General features: G+C 34.8%; 2 protein-coding genes across 8 annotated transcripts in view; one reads left to right on the forward strand and one right to left on the reverse strand.

Moving 5' to 3' along the window:
• Window positions 1-6,063, forward strand: part of kcnab2b (potassium voltage-gated channel subfamily A regulatory beta subunit 2b) — a 125,508-nt gene extending 119,445 nt beyond the window's left edge. For all 6 annotated transcript variants that reach the window (XM_056448823.1, XM_056448822.1, XM_056448824.1 and 3 more), the window contains one exon: window positions 951-6,063. In XM_056448823.1, coding sequence (XP_056304798.1) covers window positions 951-1,040 — 90 coding nt within the window. In that variant the 3' untranslated portion in view covers window positions 1,041-6,063. The remainder of the gene's footprint in view (window positions 1-950) is intronic.
• A 1,022-nt stretch (window positions 6,064-7,085) lies between these two features.
• megf6a (multiple EGF-like-domains 6a) overlaps window positions 7,086-18,921 on the reverse strand; it is a 73,895-nt gene continuing 62,059 nt past the window's right edge. For both annotated transcript variants that reach the window (XM_056449187.1, XM_056449188.1), the window contains 7 exons: window positions 17,500-17,628; window positions 17,281-17,409; window positions 15,236-15,364; window positions 14,980-15,108; window positions 10,556-10,684; window positions 10,344-10,472; window positions 7,086-7,663 (listed from right to left, as the gene is read on the reverse strand). In XM_056449187.1, the coding sequence (XP_056305162.1) occupies window positions 7,617-7,663; window positions 10,344-10,472; window positions 10,556-10,684; window positions 14,980-15,108; window positions 15,236-15,364; window positions 17,281-17,409; window positions 17,500-17,628 (821 nt within the window). In that variant the 3' untranslated portion in view covers window positions 7,086-7,616. The remainder of the gene's footprint in view (window positions 7,664-10,343; window positions 10,473-10,555; window positions 10,685-14,979; window positions 15,109-15,235; window positions 15,365-17,280; window positions 17,410-17,499; window positions 17,629-18,921) is intronic.

Genomic DNA, 18,921 nt, shown 5'->3' on the forward strand with positions numbered 1-18,921 from the left:
CACGCTTCCTGTGCAAGCAGGTGGTCATGTTGGAAGTTACCTAGCTGCAGACTATTTTCAGGTGCTGTGTAACATTGCACCTGCTAAAGCCAGGGTACAGCATCTAGGTTTCTTGATTATTACACTAGAATGGGAGCTTAGTTCCTAGAAATTCTGACCTAGACAATAGCATCTTTCCATTTTCCATTGGTCTTAGTATCTACAGAAGCATCAAGCTTTAAATAGGAAAATTACCTAAATTCTGAAGTCATTTTTGAGTGAGATGCTAATGGTCTAACCCGATTCAATTATTTATCCTAAGCTAAGCTAAGCTAAGCTAAATGTGTTCTCTCCAGACCCGGAGATCATCTGAATGAATTTTAAAATGGTAAAACTCAACTATTTAACTCTAGTGGAGTTGTACTGTACAATAAGTCTATTTCCAAAAAAAGTGGAGTGTTCATTTAATCAATTAAGTTTTTATTCTGACAGAAGACCACAGGGAGGCATTCAAGCTTCTCCTTTGTTTTTTAGGGAATATTATTACCGCATTTTGCTTTTCTAAATGCATATTACGAGTGAAGTGGCTCAAATTTAAAAGCAGAAGTTAACATGTAGCAACATTTACTGTGAACCAAACTGAGACACTGAAAACACAGGATCATGAGCTGCTCATGTGGAAAGAAACAAAGTGCCGAACTATCAAAGTTAATGTGCTGTATGTAAGTTTTTGACTCTTCTAAAGCATAAAAAAAAAAAACATAATATATTCGCTGATATTTAAATCAGCCTTTAGGCTCGACAGTCAGGCTCGTTCCTGGTCCTCAATCTGGTAACCTGCTCTTGCATTTGTTTTGATCCAGGAATGCAATACCTAGTTTAACCACTGGGTGTCAAACTTACACAATGCACATTTAAAGTTATGCCATATTTGGACAAATATACTAAACTTCAATCCTACTTTTTTTCAGGTTCTTCCAAAATTATCGTCCTCGATTATACATGAAGTGGACAGTATCCTAGGCAACAAGCCCTACAGTAAAAAGGACTATCGGTCCTAATAGAAGAGTCAATGGCACTGTGTCAACCTGCTTCTCTCTCTGAGCTTTGACTGAACTAAACATTGGCACGCGGGACCAGCATCGTCACCGGTCCTGCAGGAGACGCCAAACCTCACACTACCTGGAGCCTGAGAAGAGCCTACAGCGCACGGGCAGAGGGAAAGCATGCTCACGAACAAATACAGCTCGAACCGGCTCAATATGCAGAATGCTGCTCCAAAAACACCACCAAAAAAAAAACCATCAATCGCACTGACTCGCTGCCTCCGACCCTTCCTCCCCTTGTAGTACACACTAAGTGCAGTATTAGGGAATACTAGAAATGCATGAGATCCACTGGCCAGTGCACATGCTTTTTTTTCCTGCGTTCTGGAAGACTAATATATTTGCAAGCTTAATGGGAAATAATAATGAAAGCGATGAAGCACTTTAGTTACTGGATGTAGAAAGTTCAACTAATCAAGGCTGTTGGATGTTATTTATCTCTAGTTTTATACGGAAACATCTCTGAATCGATAGCCAATATAGTGCTTGTTTACAAGATCGCATTTATATTGCAAGCTGTATCGTTTATGGCTGCTTTTTAGTTATAGAAAGAGGAAGCCATTGTAAATTGTATGTAATACTGTTAGTAGATAGACGTTAGATTTGGGTTGGGCGATTGTGGGAAATATTAAAGGTATAGTTTGTTGAATAATGAACATTTTGCTGTTGATTTAGTTACTCTTTTAGGACATCCAAGATGTTGGTGGATGTTTTTCTTCAGTAGAGCTTTAGAGAAGATTAGTAGCTGAAACCCTGGTTCTTGTTGATTCATAAAATGCAAGTCGACAGCTAGCACTTTAAGAGTCGAAAAATAGAGGAGAAGCTAAATTAATACCCGCCATTTATCCTGATGAAACATAGAAGTCTTATGAAGCAAAATGATTGCTTTGTGAAAGAATACTAAACATTATTTACACTGAAAAATAATTACTTTTGCTGCTTGTTTGAACTACGTATTTAAAATGAGTTGAAACACAATTCTTAGGGGATTTTTGGGGGGACAACTTAACTTTTTATGTTCAATCCACTTAAATTTAAACTACGTATTTAAAATGAGTTAAAACACAATTCTTAGGGGATTTTTGGGGGGACAAGTGAAGTTCCATAAACTAATTTTGAGAGGAGCACGTGATATGATTATGCACGTCTGGCCACTCATCTGTAATCAGTTATAATCCAATTGGAAGAATCCCCCCTTCCACCCCATCTCCTCCTTTTCCTCCCTTTTCTAAAGAGGGAGCTCTCGAGACCTACCTGATCTTGGATCTCCTAATATGCTTATCGACCAGGCGGGAGCCCTGGGCTCAAATATCTCCGAGCTCAGGGTTCTCTCCCGGGACAGCATGCCAAACCTGCTTAATCCACATAAATTTGTTAAAACAATTAAGTTAACTTAATCGATTTGTGTTCAGACAACATGAAGGAATTGTGTGGAACCCTGCATTTTTACAACAAAATTGCCTTTAATCTATAAATGTTAGTTAAACAGTTTCAGAGTGGTTCTTAATAATCTGGAGCAATTGCAGGGACTGTAGATTTATAAACTAGTTCATTGCTGATTACAAATGATATGTAAAATGTAGTATTGGACACTTTATTTTACTAGGATTGTTTTTTTTTTAAATGTGAACTTTTGGACACATTTGTGAATGGGAGTGAAGTGTTTCATATTTAAAAGGAGATTAATTTTAAACGCCATCAAATTATCAATCTGTTTTGTAAAAATTAATAATTATGACTGTCTAATCCAAATGGATAGTCAATTATTTAAAAACATAAACAATCTGTAGTACATTTTGTTTTGTTTGTTTACCTGCTAGTCAGGCTGTCCATAATCCAACATCAGAGGACTGCGAACAGTAATATTTGTTGTTGAATATATACGTTTGAATCTCAGGTTGACTTCAAATAACTTTAGAAAACATTTTGGAATCTCTTATGTCAGCCAATATTATTAAATATGAAACAGCCATATCAATACATGGCCGGGTTTGATTTTTTATTTATTTTTTCATTTAGGTTTGAAATATTTTTGTCCAGAATCAATAATAGAAAATGTGACAATTAATTAGTAATATATTGTTAAACAAATGAACAGTAAATTAGACATGTTTCACTGTAGTTTTGAGAATATGTAATCATGCAATTCATAAAAAGTAACTATAATCTACTGTAATAATGCACACTTTAAAATGACTGCATTTTAAGGGTTTTGTAAATCTGATTATGTAAATCATATTACATATAATCAGTTACTGTTTAAAGGTATTACCTTAGTTTTGCCTGTATATGTTTTCTTGACTCTCAAAATGCCTGGGTAGCTGTTGACCTGCATTTGATGAATCACAGAGGACCACAGTTTCAGCTAAAATCGCTCTGCTGAAAACAAAATAAAATTTCCCTGCACCTTGAATAACTAAATGAACAGCAAAGATTCATTGTTGGGTGAATGACACCTTTAAATACATCAAAACAGGCCTCAAAATGTGCAATATCTGAAACTGTTTGTAAACCCATTTTTCTTTTTACTTAAATATTTTCTAAGAAACAATGTCCTAAATATACATGTTCATTTGTCAAAGCTTCGTCAGGCTAAAACCAAAGAGATTTCTGTGTGCTTTGTCCTGTTTTACACACTAACCATCTCCTTTTGCCCACCTCGTTTTATTTAAGATGTTATTTAATAGCCATGTTGCTCAGCGTTTGATGCATTGCCTTATTCTTATTTATTTGAACATGGAAACTTGGGTTCCTATTTATTTTAATGAATGTCATTTGTCTCAATCATTTTCTTCACTGGATGTTTTCTGTTGTCAGTGTTGACAGAAAACCGTCTTTTTAAAGGCATTATTTTGGTGTTGTTTTTGATATTAAGTTTGTAACAGTAATCGTCGTTCTCGTGTGCTGAATGTGCTTCAATACCCCCTTTCTATTGTTAATCAAATGGCGCCCTCTTCCGGCCAGAAATTCACCACTCCACACACATGACTGCTGTAAAATATACATCACTACTTCGAGAAAAATACCCCTAAAAATAAACGATTAACACGATATTTACTATGATATTTGCAAAACGGCGTAGTCTATCTTGTCTTCCTAGTGCAAGTTATTTTTGCATGAATTTTTCATTACTTCAGATGTGTATAAAACTGGGAAATCGTATAAACATCTGACATTTTTAATCAGCCAATGACTAGGACAGTGTTACTGTGCTGACAACGGATTATTAGATTAGATGAAATGCCTTATTCAGCGCTAAATATCTGAGCTGGCATCCATTTATGTAGCATGTTTCTTCAGTATCAATCCAACATACTCGTGTATGCATTAGGACCTACGCCATTTTAAAACCATCAGCGGTAACTGGTGAGCTCAAGGTCAAGAGAAGCTTTGTAGAGTCATTTGTATGTTATAATTATAGTTATTAACGTCAGACCGAATGCCAAAATCAATACAAGCAGATTAAATTCTGAACCTCACTCCAATATGTATGGATTTTACTAATTTGTGTAGCTTAGTCAAAACAATTGGCTGCATGTATGTAAATTAAAGGAATAGTTCACCCAAAAATTAAAATGTACTCAATATTTACTCACACTTGAAGTGGTTTCAGAAAAAGCTGAAATACTTTTTGACGAAAGCTGAAAACCTGTAGCCGAACCATTGGCTTCTGTAGTAGAAGAAAACAAAACAAATAGGCCCATGGAAGTCAATGGTTAGGTTTATTCAAAATGTCATTTGTTTTTTAACACTAAAAATAACCTATAAAGGTTTGACAAGTAACGGGTGACTAAATGATGATAAAACATTAATTTTTGGGTAAATCCATACTTTTTATTGGAGGAAAAGGTCAAGGCCTAGGCTGGTTGGCTGGTTTTAGCTAGTCAACAGGCTGGTTTTAGAGGGGCTTTGGCCACTTTCAGGCTGGTTTCCAGCCTGGTCTTAGCTGGTCAGGCTGGGAGATGACCAGCTAAAACCAGCTTGACCAGCCTAGCCAAGCTGGGAGCCCAGCCAAAACCAGCTATGTCAAGCTTAAACAAGCCTGGACATTTTCCTGGAAATGGCTAAATCCTCTACAACCAGGCTGGTCGACCAGCTAAAACCATCCAACCAGCTTAGGCTGGTTTAAGCTGTTTTTTTTTCAGTAGGGTAATGCTTGGTTTCGTATGACAGTGTTGATCTGTAGTTGGAATATAACATTTAGTCAAGAGAAAAATAAACTTGTAAACATAAAAAGCAGAGAGATTTTAATCACATCTAAGGCTTTCAGAAGTACAGTAGCACTTTAACCAAAGAGTGGAAAAGTAGAAAGAATTACTTCAGTTGCCTTGAGGGCCATCGTAAATGTCCTTATGTGTGTTTGTTTAAGGCTGCATCTTTTAATGTGAAATGTTATGGTAAGTTTGGTTCAAATGTTGTCACTTGGAAGCTAAATGTCTTTGAATGAGAATTACAGCAGTCTATTATTGAACACAGCAAGGGAAGAGGTTGTTGAAAGAGTTCATGCTAAACATGTATTTATATAAAAACGTCCAATAATGTCAATAGGAGAAACTGTACAGGACCTTCATCTAAAATGTTTTGACGCTGATTTGAAAAGAATAGACTGTTCGAATTTCTTATTAACTAACTGTAATATGACCATTACTGTTAAAAATATGAAGTTATGATTTCTGTAGATACATAATGGGATTGTTTGATAATATGTATATAATCTGATAATATAAATATACTATATTGGTTTTAATGACCTTATCACATTTGCCTTTGTCATTTTTTTCGGTCAATTATTACATTGCTTATGACATTATGCTTGAAGAAGAAAAAAACAGTGTACAGCTTCAAACAGCTGAAAATAAATTATTCTAAAATTCTTTAATTTAGTCTTTGCGTTTGTGCATGAAACCCATGAGGAACACATTTATTCATTGCTTAAAGATGTCCAAAATATGAATAAAGTTTTTACTTTAAATATTTACCAGTACATTTTGTTATGAAAATTGCATGTTATTTAAAATGTAATTGTGTTGAAAATGAAAAAAAAAAAAAAAACTCATACACTCATATTCTTGTGATTATATACTTATGATTATCCCATTTAACACCATCAGAGAGCATCACGAACTGCATACAAATTGTTTAATTGTGAAAAGTTGGTCTATTACAAGAAAAAATATTTAAACAAGAATTGAAGCGCTTTAAGTCTTTGGCCTGACTTTCCTGCAGAAATATTGAGGTACACATTTCCTTTGAGCTCATAATCTGCATCAAGAATGCAAATCATACATATGCATATTGCATTGATGTAGTACTGTACAAAAATAATCTGTTACAAAATGATCCTGGAATTACACAAGAGGTTCATTATAACAAGAATCATTGTGATTATAAGGTTTATAGTACAGTTTTCTAAAAAAGATAAATAAATAAGATTGTACAGAAGCATTTACACATTAAAAACCTTTGAAATCTAAATGTAAATATTATTTCTTTTATGTTGTTTTTTTTTTTTTTTTTTTGCATAATTTGTTAAAATATTATTTAACATAATAACAATGTAAATTGGGGTGGAGGGGGTATAAGAGCACATGGAAATTTTCTGTTTTTTCCCAAGATTTATACAAAAAAATTTCAATCACAATAAATGAAAACATTTGTTTAAATTTTCAGGAGAATACATGAAGTATTTTTATTATAAATATGGAAGAATAAAACAAATATTTAGATTTTAATCAAAACACAATGCCTAATGAATCCAGTTAATGCAGTGACTGAGAACTGTTAAATGGTCTCTGTATTTTTCTGCAGATGTATATCAACACAAATATTCTACACCAAAGTAACATGTTCACTGAATTTTATGCACACCTACTGTATATTCCTAATGAAAATATTACTTTTAAAAAGTTCATCATGAATGCTTCAAGGCAGTTGACATATTGTACAAAACACATCTCAAAAGTAAATAAAGATCTACTGTTTTTAGCAGTAGAGACAGCATTTTACTGCAAAAATGTGTACATTTTTATTTCAGCGTTACATGCCATTTCTTCAGAAATGATTAATGAAATTTACTATTAATTTTGGAATGAAAATGATATCTAAACCACAGTTTTGTTTTGTTTTCAGTGCAAACAAGTTGTATGTCGAACTATCTTGCAACAACTGCGCAGAATCTATTTTGTTTAGGATCACAGTGTTGTAGGAATGGCATTGTTTATTTACAATTATTATATTTATAAAACAATTATTGCTAAAATCGGTTAAAAAAAATTCTTAAAAAGCTTGCATATGTCCTCATCCAGGAAGTGTTCCGTATCAAAAGTCTCCTTCATGTTGGACAAATTGGATCAATTTTCCATGAAAAAGTTAATCCATTAATAGAAGTTAATCCATCTCAACTGCTACAAAACCTTGTTCAAGGCAGTAACTTGACAAATTAGGGCTAAAATGTTAGCCAAAGATCCACTTGCAAATTCAAGGCAGTTCAGATTACAGTCTGTGTGTTACTGAACTGGATAAAAAACACTGCTATACTGACGAGTCCTTCCTTTTACTTCTGCTAGAAGACAGGAGCCCTGTAATCAACAAACATGAGAGTTATCCCAGTGGGCAACTTGATTTTAAAATGACATCAGAAAACATGTATAGAATATATATATATATATATATATATATATATATATATATATATATATATATATATATATATATATATATATATATACTTCATAAATAAAAATCTAAATCGCTTTGATGATGTCATTTGACTACCTTGATGTCAAAAATCACTTAAAAAAAGATTTTCTATTTTCCAATCTTGGTTGGCAATAGTAGTAAACAATTAAGTAGTAGTTTACATGCGTTGTAGGGATACAAAATCCAGTGTATAAATTTTATATTAAATTTCAGTGTATAAAACTTTCAGATGCATACAACTTTTCTTATATTATGATACTTTTTGTGTCTGCAATTTGGTGGTCAAAAGGGCATCAGTGTGTGTCTGTCAAATGGATGTCAAGGTTGGAAGCCTTGCACAGTATGAAAGTGTGGATTAGGGTTGCCAACTTTGTCAAATTTACCCATTTTCAAATTCATCCACCCACTGAAAGCAAAATGACACTCCAATGATTTTCTTCTTTCTTTCTTTTTTAAATATAAAAATAATAATAAAAAAAGAATATAGTAAATAAATATGAGCATGGAACAAGTATATTTGTTTATCTGAACTATGCAGTGATTTCAAATTAGAGGTAATCACTGCACTGTAATCATGATCCAAACAAAAAGCGCTCATAAAACAGCAGTTTTCCTTGATTACTGTAGTACCTGCGCTATTGTTTTAATGTGCATTATACACAGATAAAAACAAACCAAAAAAACATATGAAATCTTATCTTTTCAGTGGCAGTGGGTTCCATATTTAGGATTCTCTTTTAGATTCCAGTGATTCATACATCAGGAAGAGTGAGTGTCTCTCTGTCACAGGCGGTTTTTGAGGTAAATAATTTACACATAAAATAAAATCAACATATGCGGGATTATTCTGAATGAAGCCCACATACAATAGAACAATAATTATAGATGTTTACTCAAAATTTAGACAGAGAGGTTTTTACTGATGAAATATCCTGATCTTTTTTTTTTTTTTTTTTGCTGACTGTTTCAAACTTAAAAAATACAAGCGAAAAACATGAAGAATTAAATTAAAAAAACTGGACACACTCAATCTATGAACTGTAATTAATAACATATGGGCAGTGTTGAGAGTAAATTAGTTACAGAGTAAAGGTGCGGTCACACTTGACTTTTCCTTCCATAGACTTCCATTCATACGCACGCGAATGCGTCAGACCGGAAACGCAGGGTCATGCGTCGAGTTTTGCAGGTTGCTGCAGTGCAAAGTTCAAGCTTGGTGAACTCTAACCTGCGAAATCGCATCACTTGACTGCATGAGACCAATCGAGGAACAAAACAGGACCTCTCTGGACAGAAATTTAAAACATGGAGCGATCGCTCGCTTTTTTAAATGTCTAATCATCTTGTTTAATCCCGCCCCTTTTCGCAGCGCCGCACGACAGAATTTCGCACACACAAAGCCCGGTGTGACCGTAGCTTTACTAGTTACTTCAATTAGTGAAGTTTCACAAACTAATTTCGAGAGGAGCACATATGATTGATCGCGGCTGGTCTCTCATCTGTAATCATTAGTAAGCCAATCAGATCATTCCAAACTCACTATAAATAACCTGAATAGCATTACTCCCTCATCTTCATTTATTAAAGGATCCTCCCATCCACCCCATCTCCACCTTTCCTCCTTTACCAGGGGGGAGCTCTCGAGAACTAGCTGATCTCATACCCCCTCACATGCTCATTGACCAGGTGGGAGCCCTGGGCTCAATTATCTCTGAGCTCAGGGTTCACTCCTGGGACAGCATGCCAAACCTGCTATTATTATCAATCAATATCTGTAAGTGAAATTCTTGAAAACTCTTGAAATAACTTTTACACAGAAAAAAGTAAAGCAAGGTATTTGCTTTTCCTTTTAGGCAGTTTACAGTTACTCTACAATACACTTGCCTTAAATATCGCACATAAATCCTACAGTTCTGTATGAATCAATTCATAGTTTGATTTGTTATACAAATATATTTACAGACTAATTCTGTTTTTCAACTAAAGAAGGTTATATTTACTGTATCAAGACGACAATTACACATGCTTGAAGAAAAAAGTGAGAAATTTGTTCCTGACAATATGTGGTATAAATTGAGAGAAAGCGAGTCATTTATATGCAGTTTTTTGTTATTTGGATATTTTGAATAACTCGACTTTTCAAATAAACAATGTTAGATTTGTCAGGTGAATGCACATGCTAATGAAATAAATAACTGAGCTGGAAATTAATGTATGAAATATGGTGTCATTGCTTTGAAACATTTTGTGTTTTAATACATGTGATGTGTTTAATAAGTTTTATTTTTTTAAATAAAGCTGAAAAAAAAATGTTTTACTCAATTTAAGAATTAAAAGAGTTTAATTTCTATTCTGTATGCGTTGAGATGTAGATGGATTTTAGTATTGAGTCAAGAACTAAATTACCTAATAAGTAATTAAGTTACTTTAAGGAGTAATCAGAAAAAAATCTACCCAACACTGAATACAGGACAAATCAATTAGGACCAATATATGGGCCATCCCAGCCAATACAGGACAGTTGGCAACCCTAGTGTGATGTAGTAATAATGAAAGTACCTTGTTGACAGCTGGGCCCGATCCAGCCATTCAGACACGTGCATCGGCCATTTCGCGGATCACACTGACCTCCATTCAGACATTCACATCTCTGTGAGCAGTTGGGCCCAAAGCGGTTCACTCCACAGGCTGATGAGCACGCAGAAAAAAGAAAGGATTGACTGTGTGACTGAGGAAAAGCTCAACTGTAAGACATCTGGAGGAAGACTGACCTGTGTCACAGCGAGAGCCCATTTTTCCAGGTGCACACAAACACCTGCCACTAATAGGGTCACATGGAGTGTCTCCATCACAGTCACATCTGTGGACACAATCAGGCCCGAATTTGCCCGATTCACACTCTGAAACACACGCACACATGCAATGTATACAAATCCAATATATATGTAAAACTGGAGCTCGTTTCAATAAAAAAAAAAAAGATTTTTACATCTCAAAGCTGAATAAATATGAAAGCTGAATAAATAAGCTTTACATTGATTTGACACTTGAATTGAGATACAGCTATTTGGGAATTTGAGGTTTAATAAAAACCTAGAGTTTGAGAAAAACACCTTTAAGGTTGTCCCATTGAAGTGATTAATAATGCACCTTAATAACCAAAAATTTGGGATATTTGCAGTGGGGAATGTACAAAATCTCCTTTGGACCATGATCTGTAGTTACTACTATAATGATTTTTTGAAATTGCCATATTGCCAAAAATGCTTTTGTGCTCCAGGGTCAAACACACACATGTATGTATGCATGTACTGTATGCATGTATGTATGTATTTGAAGAGTTCAGATGCAAAAACCTCTAAATGCCGTCTGAAATTCTCCTAAAATGAGCATTTTTCCATGTTAATAATATTAAAGTAAGGAACCCTATTATTTTAACATTTTTAGGCAATTTAAAGTTACTTTAAAATATACATGCCTTAAAGAGCCCATATTATGGGTTTTTGAAAATGCCCTTCCATGTAGTGTGTAACACAGCTCTAAGTGAAGTAAAATGTCCAGCTAAGGCTTAAATCTGTAAGTGTACTGTGTTTAAAACTGTTGATTCATCTATTAAAGACTCGACTCAAAGTGCTTGAAACGAGTCGTCTTGATAACGAGTCATTTGGTGTTTCGTGATGACGAGACTACAAAACACAAGTAGTTTCGTGTGCAAACCCGGGAGATTTGAAACCAGCAGCCCCACCCACTAACACAGAAAAAAAGCACACATACACACACACAGACACAGACAACGGTCGAATGAAGTCTCGCTGTGCAGATGGATATTATTGACAGTCTACCCAAAGATGAAAGCTCAGAATTATAGCCCAGCCTTGAGCAGTTCGAGTGCTTCTGGAAACTACATGGTTACAAACAGTGTTGTGCAAGTTACTTCCAAACTGTAATACATTACAGATTACTTATTACTGTGATTTAAAAGTAATCCCTTACCTTACAATATTACTGTCTCAAAATTGTAATATGTTACATTACTCTTATATTACTTTTTAGTTACTTTCACCAAAATAACTACAGAATTAGAACTTAACATTCTAAAATGACTAAATGTACTGCAGAGCATTTTACATCCAGTAGAAAGCGATATGATGTAGCAGAATGACGGTGACCTATCCAGGGTACTAACAATATAGTATATATTTGGCAACGTGAAGGCTCAAGACAATACAAGAAAGGATAAGAGCCAGAATCACAAATGATCAAAGTCTGTTGAAAGTATGGTAAAGGTAAAGTGATTATCTGGCAATATCTGTGAATAGCTTGGCTATTTTCATATTAGACACAACAGGCCTATATGTAATGCCATGACGAGATGCATTTTTTTCTTAATCTTGCCATTATTCTATTCACTTTAAATTCAGGTTCACAACACAAAACTGTCATGCACAAAGTGAGCATGATGAACATAGCTTTCTCAATATAATGCTCGTGCACCGATTTCACGCTGCTCGCGTGTAAATTTTCTCATGCTCCCTTAAAATATGCACTGCTCACGCACAAAATTACTTGTGCGCTCACAGTACACTACTCGCTCAGTGAGATTATATGCAGACTCACAATTTGTGTCTTGTGTTCCCTTTTCCTTTCATGCTTTTTGATATAATTTATATTTGTACACTATTTATTAACAATAACCAAAATACTAAAATAAACTTACATATAACATTTTTAATCTAATCCAATATAACCTTTTTTGTTGTTTGTTATATGATGAAATATTTCCAATTTCAAACACTTAAGACACAGAGAAAAGAAGCATTCATTAACAAATTGTAACTAATACTAGCCTAAAACATAGGCAGTATATCTAACACTCAAAAACACAAGTATTTATTATAGAATTTATCATAACCTTTTAGTGTTTCGTGTATTGCTAATAAATACTGTAGCAATATATAAACCATATCAACATTCTTGGGATAACCAATTGAACAGGAGAATCTCTGGAGAGCAAAAGCACGAAAAGAAGAGGAAACACTAGGCACAAAATGTGAGTCTGCATCATCTGACGGAGCCAGAGCAGATCATTCGCACGTGAGCAGCCGTGTTTTGAGTGCATGCGACTGCGAAAAAAAAAATTGCGGTCGAGTTGTCCACGAACAGAGAATTACATAAATGCGCTCTTGTAAAACTGCGCTTACGACTGTTGTCAGTGAAATAACGCCATATGCACATACGTCCATCTCGTGAATGTACTGTCTTGTGCTCATCTATTTTGCCGCTCTTCCGCTGCACGTCAGGGCTTGACCTTACTGTGAACCGGGCTGAGCCAATAGCCTCGGACCTCGAGCTCAGAGACTGAAATCATTCCGCGTTCAAAGTAAAAAAAGTTCCAATAGCCAGAGGGAGATTAATGACAACACGCGCATATATTCACTAACCACGAACAGAAAATAGAACTTACTTGCGGTATTTTTTATTTGGTAATGTCTTGCGGGCGAAAAGTTTGTTGTAACGCACGCGTTACTGAACATGTACCGAGTAAAATATTACTGAAAATGTATAAGTAATGCCTTACACTACTGCGTTACTGGAAAATGTAATACATTACTGTAATACATTACTTTTGTAACGCATTACTCCTAACACTGGTTACAAAGAAGACTTCATCGGCCGTTTGTTAAAGGAAGGATCAGTAAAGACCGTCAGAACATGGATCAGTGCATCATGGATCAGTTTCTTCCTCCATTTCACAAGTGGAAGTACATGCGATTAAAACTGTTGCCTCGTTTACTCTAGCTTGCAAATTATGTATTTAGTTGTGTTTTGTTACTAGTAACTGCGTGTACTGTATCAGGTTAACTCTTTATATTCTCATAACGCGTGTAAAGCCACGTTGAAAACACGGCGTGTGCCGCTTTGTTTACAGATTGACAGCTGTTCCTACACACATGCAACGGTCAAGTTTCAAAATAGTTCAGCTCAGGTTCGAGGTGAGGTGTCTAAATTGCACCCAGCAAGCTGAACTGGCGCTCTAGGCGTGTGTGTTGTGTCCTCTAACTTAATTTTAAAAGTTACGCAAGTTTTTTTAAGTCAGTTTAACATCATGTGCGTTCAAATGACTTCAAATGACTGTTTCTGTCATAGGGCCACACAGAATCTGCAGACATTTTTTGCTTTCTGTGGAGAATTTTGTTAAAACAAAACCTGTGGATTTATGCGGAATCATTTTAGCAGTATCATAACTAAAAACTATTTAGTTACTAATAAAAATAATACATTTTTTTACTTTTATTTAGTGTTTACAATGCAAACGCAATTAGATCCATTTATTTGGTAAACTAAGCAAGTCTCTCATATATTTTATCTACTGAAAGACAGAAAATATCTTTACAAACTCTATTGTAAATAAATCATATAAACATTTTAATATTACTATTATCATAATCACAAATTAGTAAAATGAATTTACAAATGGAATAAATATAAATGTACTCAATGGTGGGCTAAAATTCAGCTGAAATCTATAGATTTCTACACGCACAGATTCCCTGTGAACCTACTCATATGTATTTTTTTACGGTGTATGTATGTATGCATGTACTTATTGTATGTATGTATGTATGTATGTACAGTATGTATGTATGTATGTATGTATGTATGTATGTATGTATGTATGCATGTACTTATTGTATGTATGTATGTATGTATGTATGTATGTATGTACAGTATGTATGTATGTATGTATGTATGTATGTATGTATGCATGTACTTATTGTATGTATGTATGTATGTATGTATGTATGTACAGTATGTATGTATGTATGTATGTATGTATGTATGTATGTACTGAATGTATGTATGTTTGTATGTATGTACTGAATGTATGTATGTATGTATGTATGTATGTATGTATGTATGTATGTATGTATGTATGTATGTACTGAATGTATGTATGTATGTATGTATGTATGTATGTATGTATGTATGTATGTATGTATGTACTGAATCTATGTATGCATGTATATATGTGTATATATAATTATCCAGAAAAATAAGTTTTGTGTCTCTGAAACAAAATGACATTTCAAAATCTCTAAAAATGTCAAATTATCACACAATTATAATTTTTTTAATTAACATAGCCCTCTAAATATATCTCAAGTAAAAAGGTTGTCTGGAAGCTCATCTGCACCTCTCTCACAGCGGAGTCCCTGGTATCCTGCAGGACAGAGGCATCGGCCAGTTTCAGGGTCACAAGGTGCATTGGCATCACAGTCACACAGAAGCTGGCAACGATGACCATGGAAGCCAATAGGACATGCTTTGGATAGAAAATGAAATTAAATAATAGTATTCATTAAATAAAAATGTACTAAAGATGTGGTTATGACACAAAAATCTTTGAACCAGGCTGTTTTTTTTTTGTTCTTATTATTATTATTATTCACCATGTTGACAGAGATGTCCGTAGAAACCTGGAGGGCAGAGACAGACGCCGGTCACTCGGTCACATGTGCTGTTATTCTTACAGTCACACACTTCACTGCAGTCTGAACCATACCGGCCTATGGGACACACTGATCAACACAACAGAGACTGTTAATTCATATCAGATCTGTTTTTTCTTTTTTTTTATCATTTGATGCAACACTGCACTTTTTAAATAGATCGCTTTGGAATCAAATCTATGGAATAAAATAATTATAATATAATAATATAACACTAAATTATATTTATTAATAATATTCTCTAGTCGTTTATATTTTGTGTATAATTGGGCATAGTATATTCATTTAAAACTATTATTATTTATTTGGCCAGCATCAAAAATAAGATTTCATAATGAAGCAGCAAAATCAGCATCTAAAAATTATTTCTCATGTATCGCGTCACACTGAAGGCTGAAGAAACTGAATTTAAAAAAGTTCAGCTTTGACATGACAGAAATGAATTGCATACATAAAAAAAATCGGCAACACTTTAATTTACGATGATGTAAACCTAACACATAAAACCTAACCTATATTCTAATTACAACCATATAATATGTACATGTAACTAATTAATATTACTATTAATATTAAGTAGTAAAATAAAAAATTTGACTGTAACTATGTCTCCTTAAAACAAAGTGTAACCAAAAAGTCTATTAGAAAACCATTTAAATAATGCTTTACAAATATGTTCATATTTCAATAATTTAATTTAAAAAACATATAATGCAAATCCCTTACAATATGAGACACATAGATAAAGTATATATTAATATGAACAAACAGTAAACAATACATTTATTACGGTATTTTTTCCATCTTTATTAACATTAGTAAACAAAAATACAGCATTAATAGTTCATGTTAGCTTAAGGTGCATTAACTAATGTTAACAAGCATAACTATTGATTTGAATAATGCATTAGTAAATTATGAACTATGCTTAATAAATGCTGTTCAAGTATTGTTTATTGTTTGTTTAGGGTAAATGCATTCACTAACATTAACTGTCCCATTTTGAGCACTCATTGTATGTACATGTGTTTATGTGTATGTATACTGTATGCATTTATTTACTTATATATGCATATTTTCTATGGTTTCCTTTTCTATATACATTTAATGTTGTACTTTTTGTGAAATATATAATACTTTTCGTCATTATTAACTTTTTTCTCTCTCTCTCTTCCTTTACTGAATTAATAATGTGACCATAGTGTTCAAATAAACTCCAGACGAACTTGAACTTTGTAACCCTGATGAAGGCAAGTGTGTCGAAACACAAAGGTGCTGTTTTATAGAATAGCCATGTTAATAATAATAATAATAATAATAATAATAATAATACCATTATTAACATTTAGCACCTTTCTAGATACTCAAAAGCGCTTTGCACAATGGGGGAAATCTCCTCATCCACCACCAGAGGGCAGCATCCACTTGGATGGCACGACGGCAGCCATATTGTGCCAGACCGCACACAATACACCAGCGGATTGGTGGCGAGGAGATCGAGTGATGAAGCCAATTATGATATGGGGATGATTAGAAGGCCATGATGGACAGAGGCCAGTGGGCAAATTTGGCCAGGATGCCGGCGATTAAACCCCTACTCTTTTTCGAAGGACATCCTGGGATTTTTAACAACCACAGAGAGTCAGGACCTCGGTTTAACGTCTCATCCGAAAGACGGGGCTCACTGAGCAGTATAGAGTCCCCATCAATATACTAGGGTGTTAGGACCACATAGAACGCAGGTTGAGAGCCCCCTGCTGGCCTCACTAACATTAAAGGCTTTTTACATTTTTTCACTTACTTTGAGTGGCCTGGACTTATGATTTCATAGTTTATTTTTGTTACCTATTTGATTTATTTTGAAAATGTAAATTATTTGTCTGACTGGCTCTAATTTATATGTTAACGCATACTTATTGATGCGAAAGTGTTCATGACAGTAGCAGGATGCTCTTGTTTGGTTAAACAGTGTCAAAAGCTCTGACCTTCCTCACAGGTGTCTCCTGTCCAGCCTAGTGTACAAGTGCAGTTTCCTGTAAGAGCGTCACACACTCCTCCATTACTGCAGTTACAGCGCTGATCACAATCCTCTCCAAACCAGCCCTCAGCACAGCCTGATACACACACACACACACAACACAAGCATATCATCACTCTACATCCTATAATTCTGCAAAGCACCGTCAGCAGACTCACAACCAGACCTTTCCCACAGTCCCGTCCACGCTGACCGGCCCTGCACACACATCTGCCTGTGAGGGGGTCACTGCGAGCCCCTTCACCACACAGAGACACTCCAGCACAGTCCTGACCGTAACGCCCTGATGGACACGCTGTAAACAGAGAGAGGGATGATGCATTACGCTTCACTTTCTTAAAGAGACACTCCCCTTTTTTTGGCAAATAGTCTCATAGCCACTGAGAGTAAATCCGTTGAGTTTAACTATTTTTGAGTCCATTCAACCTGATATCTGTGTCTGGTTTGAGTACTTTTAGCTTAGCTTAGCATAAATCATTGAATCAGATTAGACCATTAGCATCTCGCTCAAAAAAATATTTAAAAAAGTTATATAATAACTTTTATAAAACGGTTCTGTCTGGTTCTTTAATCTGATAGCCATGCGATATTCTGCCAGTAACAGCATCCGACCAGCCTCTTCACCCTTGTGTATTACTCCGCCCACATACAGCAACAAGCTGAGGACATTCTAGAGTTTGACAAATATTGCTGCTGTTGGGCAACATAATGGACTTTTGAGGCTTTTTAGTGGAGAATGTAGTTGTTTAGATTGCAACTATGCAGTTTATTTATAAGGATAGCGCCTTTTTAAAAATATTTATCATTTCTGAGAGTCGGCGGCCATTAGCCTGTCTTTGATCAAAGACGATTGATGATGTCCATCCACAAGATGGCGACAGAGACCGCATAATAAGCCCTTAGAAGATTAAAACAGTAATTTCTAACTACAGCTCATTATATTAATCATTATCAAACTGGTAAATGATATTCTAAGTCGATCTCTCTCTTTTGTATGTTGTAGTGCTGGATTTATACTATATGATTGAAGTGTGTTGACTGTGAGATAGGATTCGCATATCAGGAATACATGTTGTGTTGGCAGAAAGAAAGGAGAAATGCCTGCATGTGTTTAGCGTTTTTCCTTATCGCAAACACAACAGCAATCTGGTGGTGATTACGCTGCTTTTTTCTGGGTTAACTATTGTGATATCCCAATTGCAAAATACTTTTAAAAAATACTTTAAGAAGATATCTCTGTAGATGGATGGCGTTTCCTGTCACGTTCAGCCTTATAATCTTAAAATGTCAGCAAAATCATCTGTTTTGTCATCACTTTAGACATCATGCTAGGGAATCATTTAAATACTAGCTCTAAAATGACATTGGTAAATTAGTCAGCTGCAGATGTGAATGAATGGCGGAAGAAAGTAGTTCCTAATACAAAAGGGTTTTTAGACTCTCCGTGTTTGATTTTATTTTTTATATACACAATTATGAGCAATATCACATGAGTAGCAGAGCGATATAGCTGTATATCAGCACTGGTGGGACACTAAGGCCTCCCACCAGTGCTGATATACAGCCATATCGCACTGCTACTCGTGTG

The sequence above is a fragment of the Danio aesculapii genome, chromosome 23 (genome assembly GCF_903798145.1).
Source record: "Danio aesculapii chromosome 23, fDanAes4.1, whole genome shotgun sequence".
Lineage (NCBI taxonomy): Eukaryota > Metazoa > Chordata > Actinopteri > Cypriniformes > Danionidae > Danio > Danio aesculapii.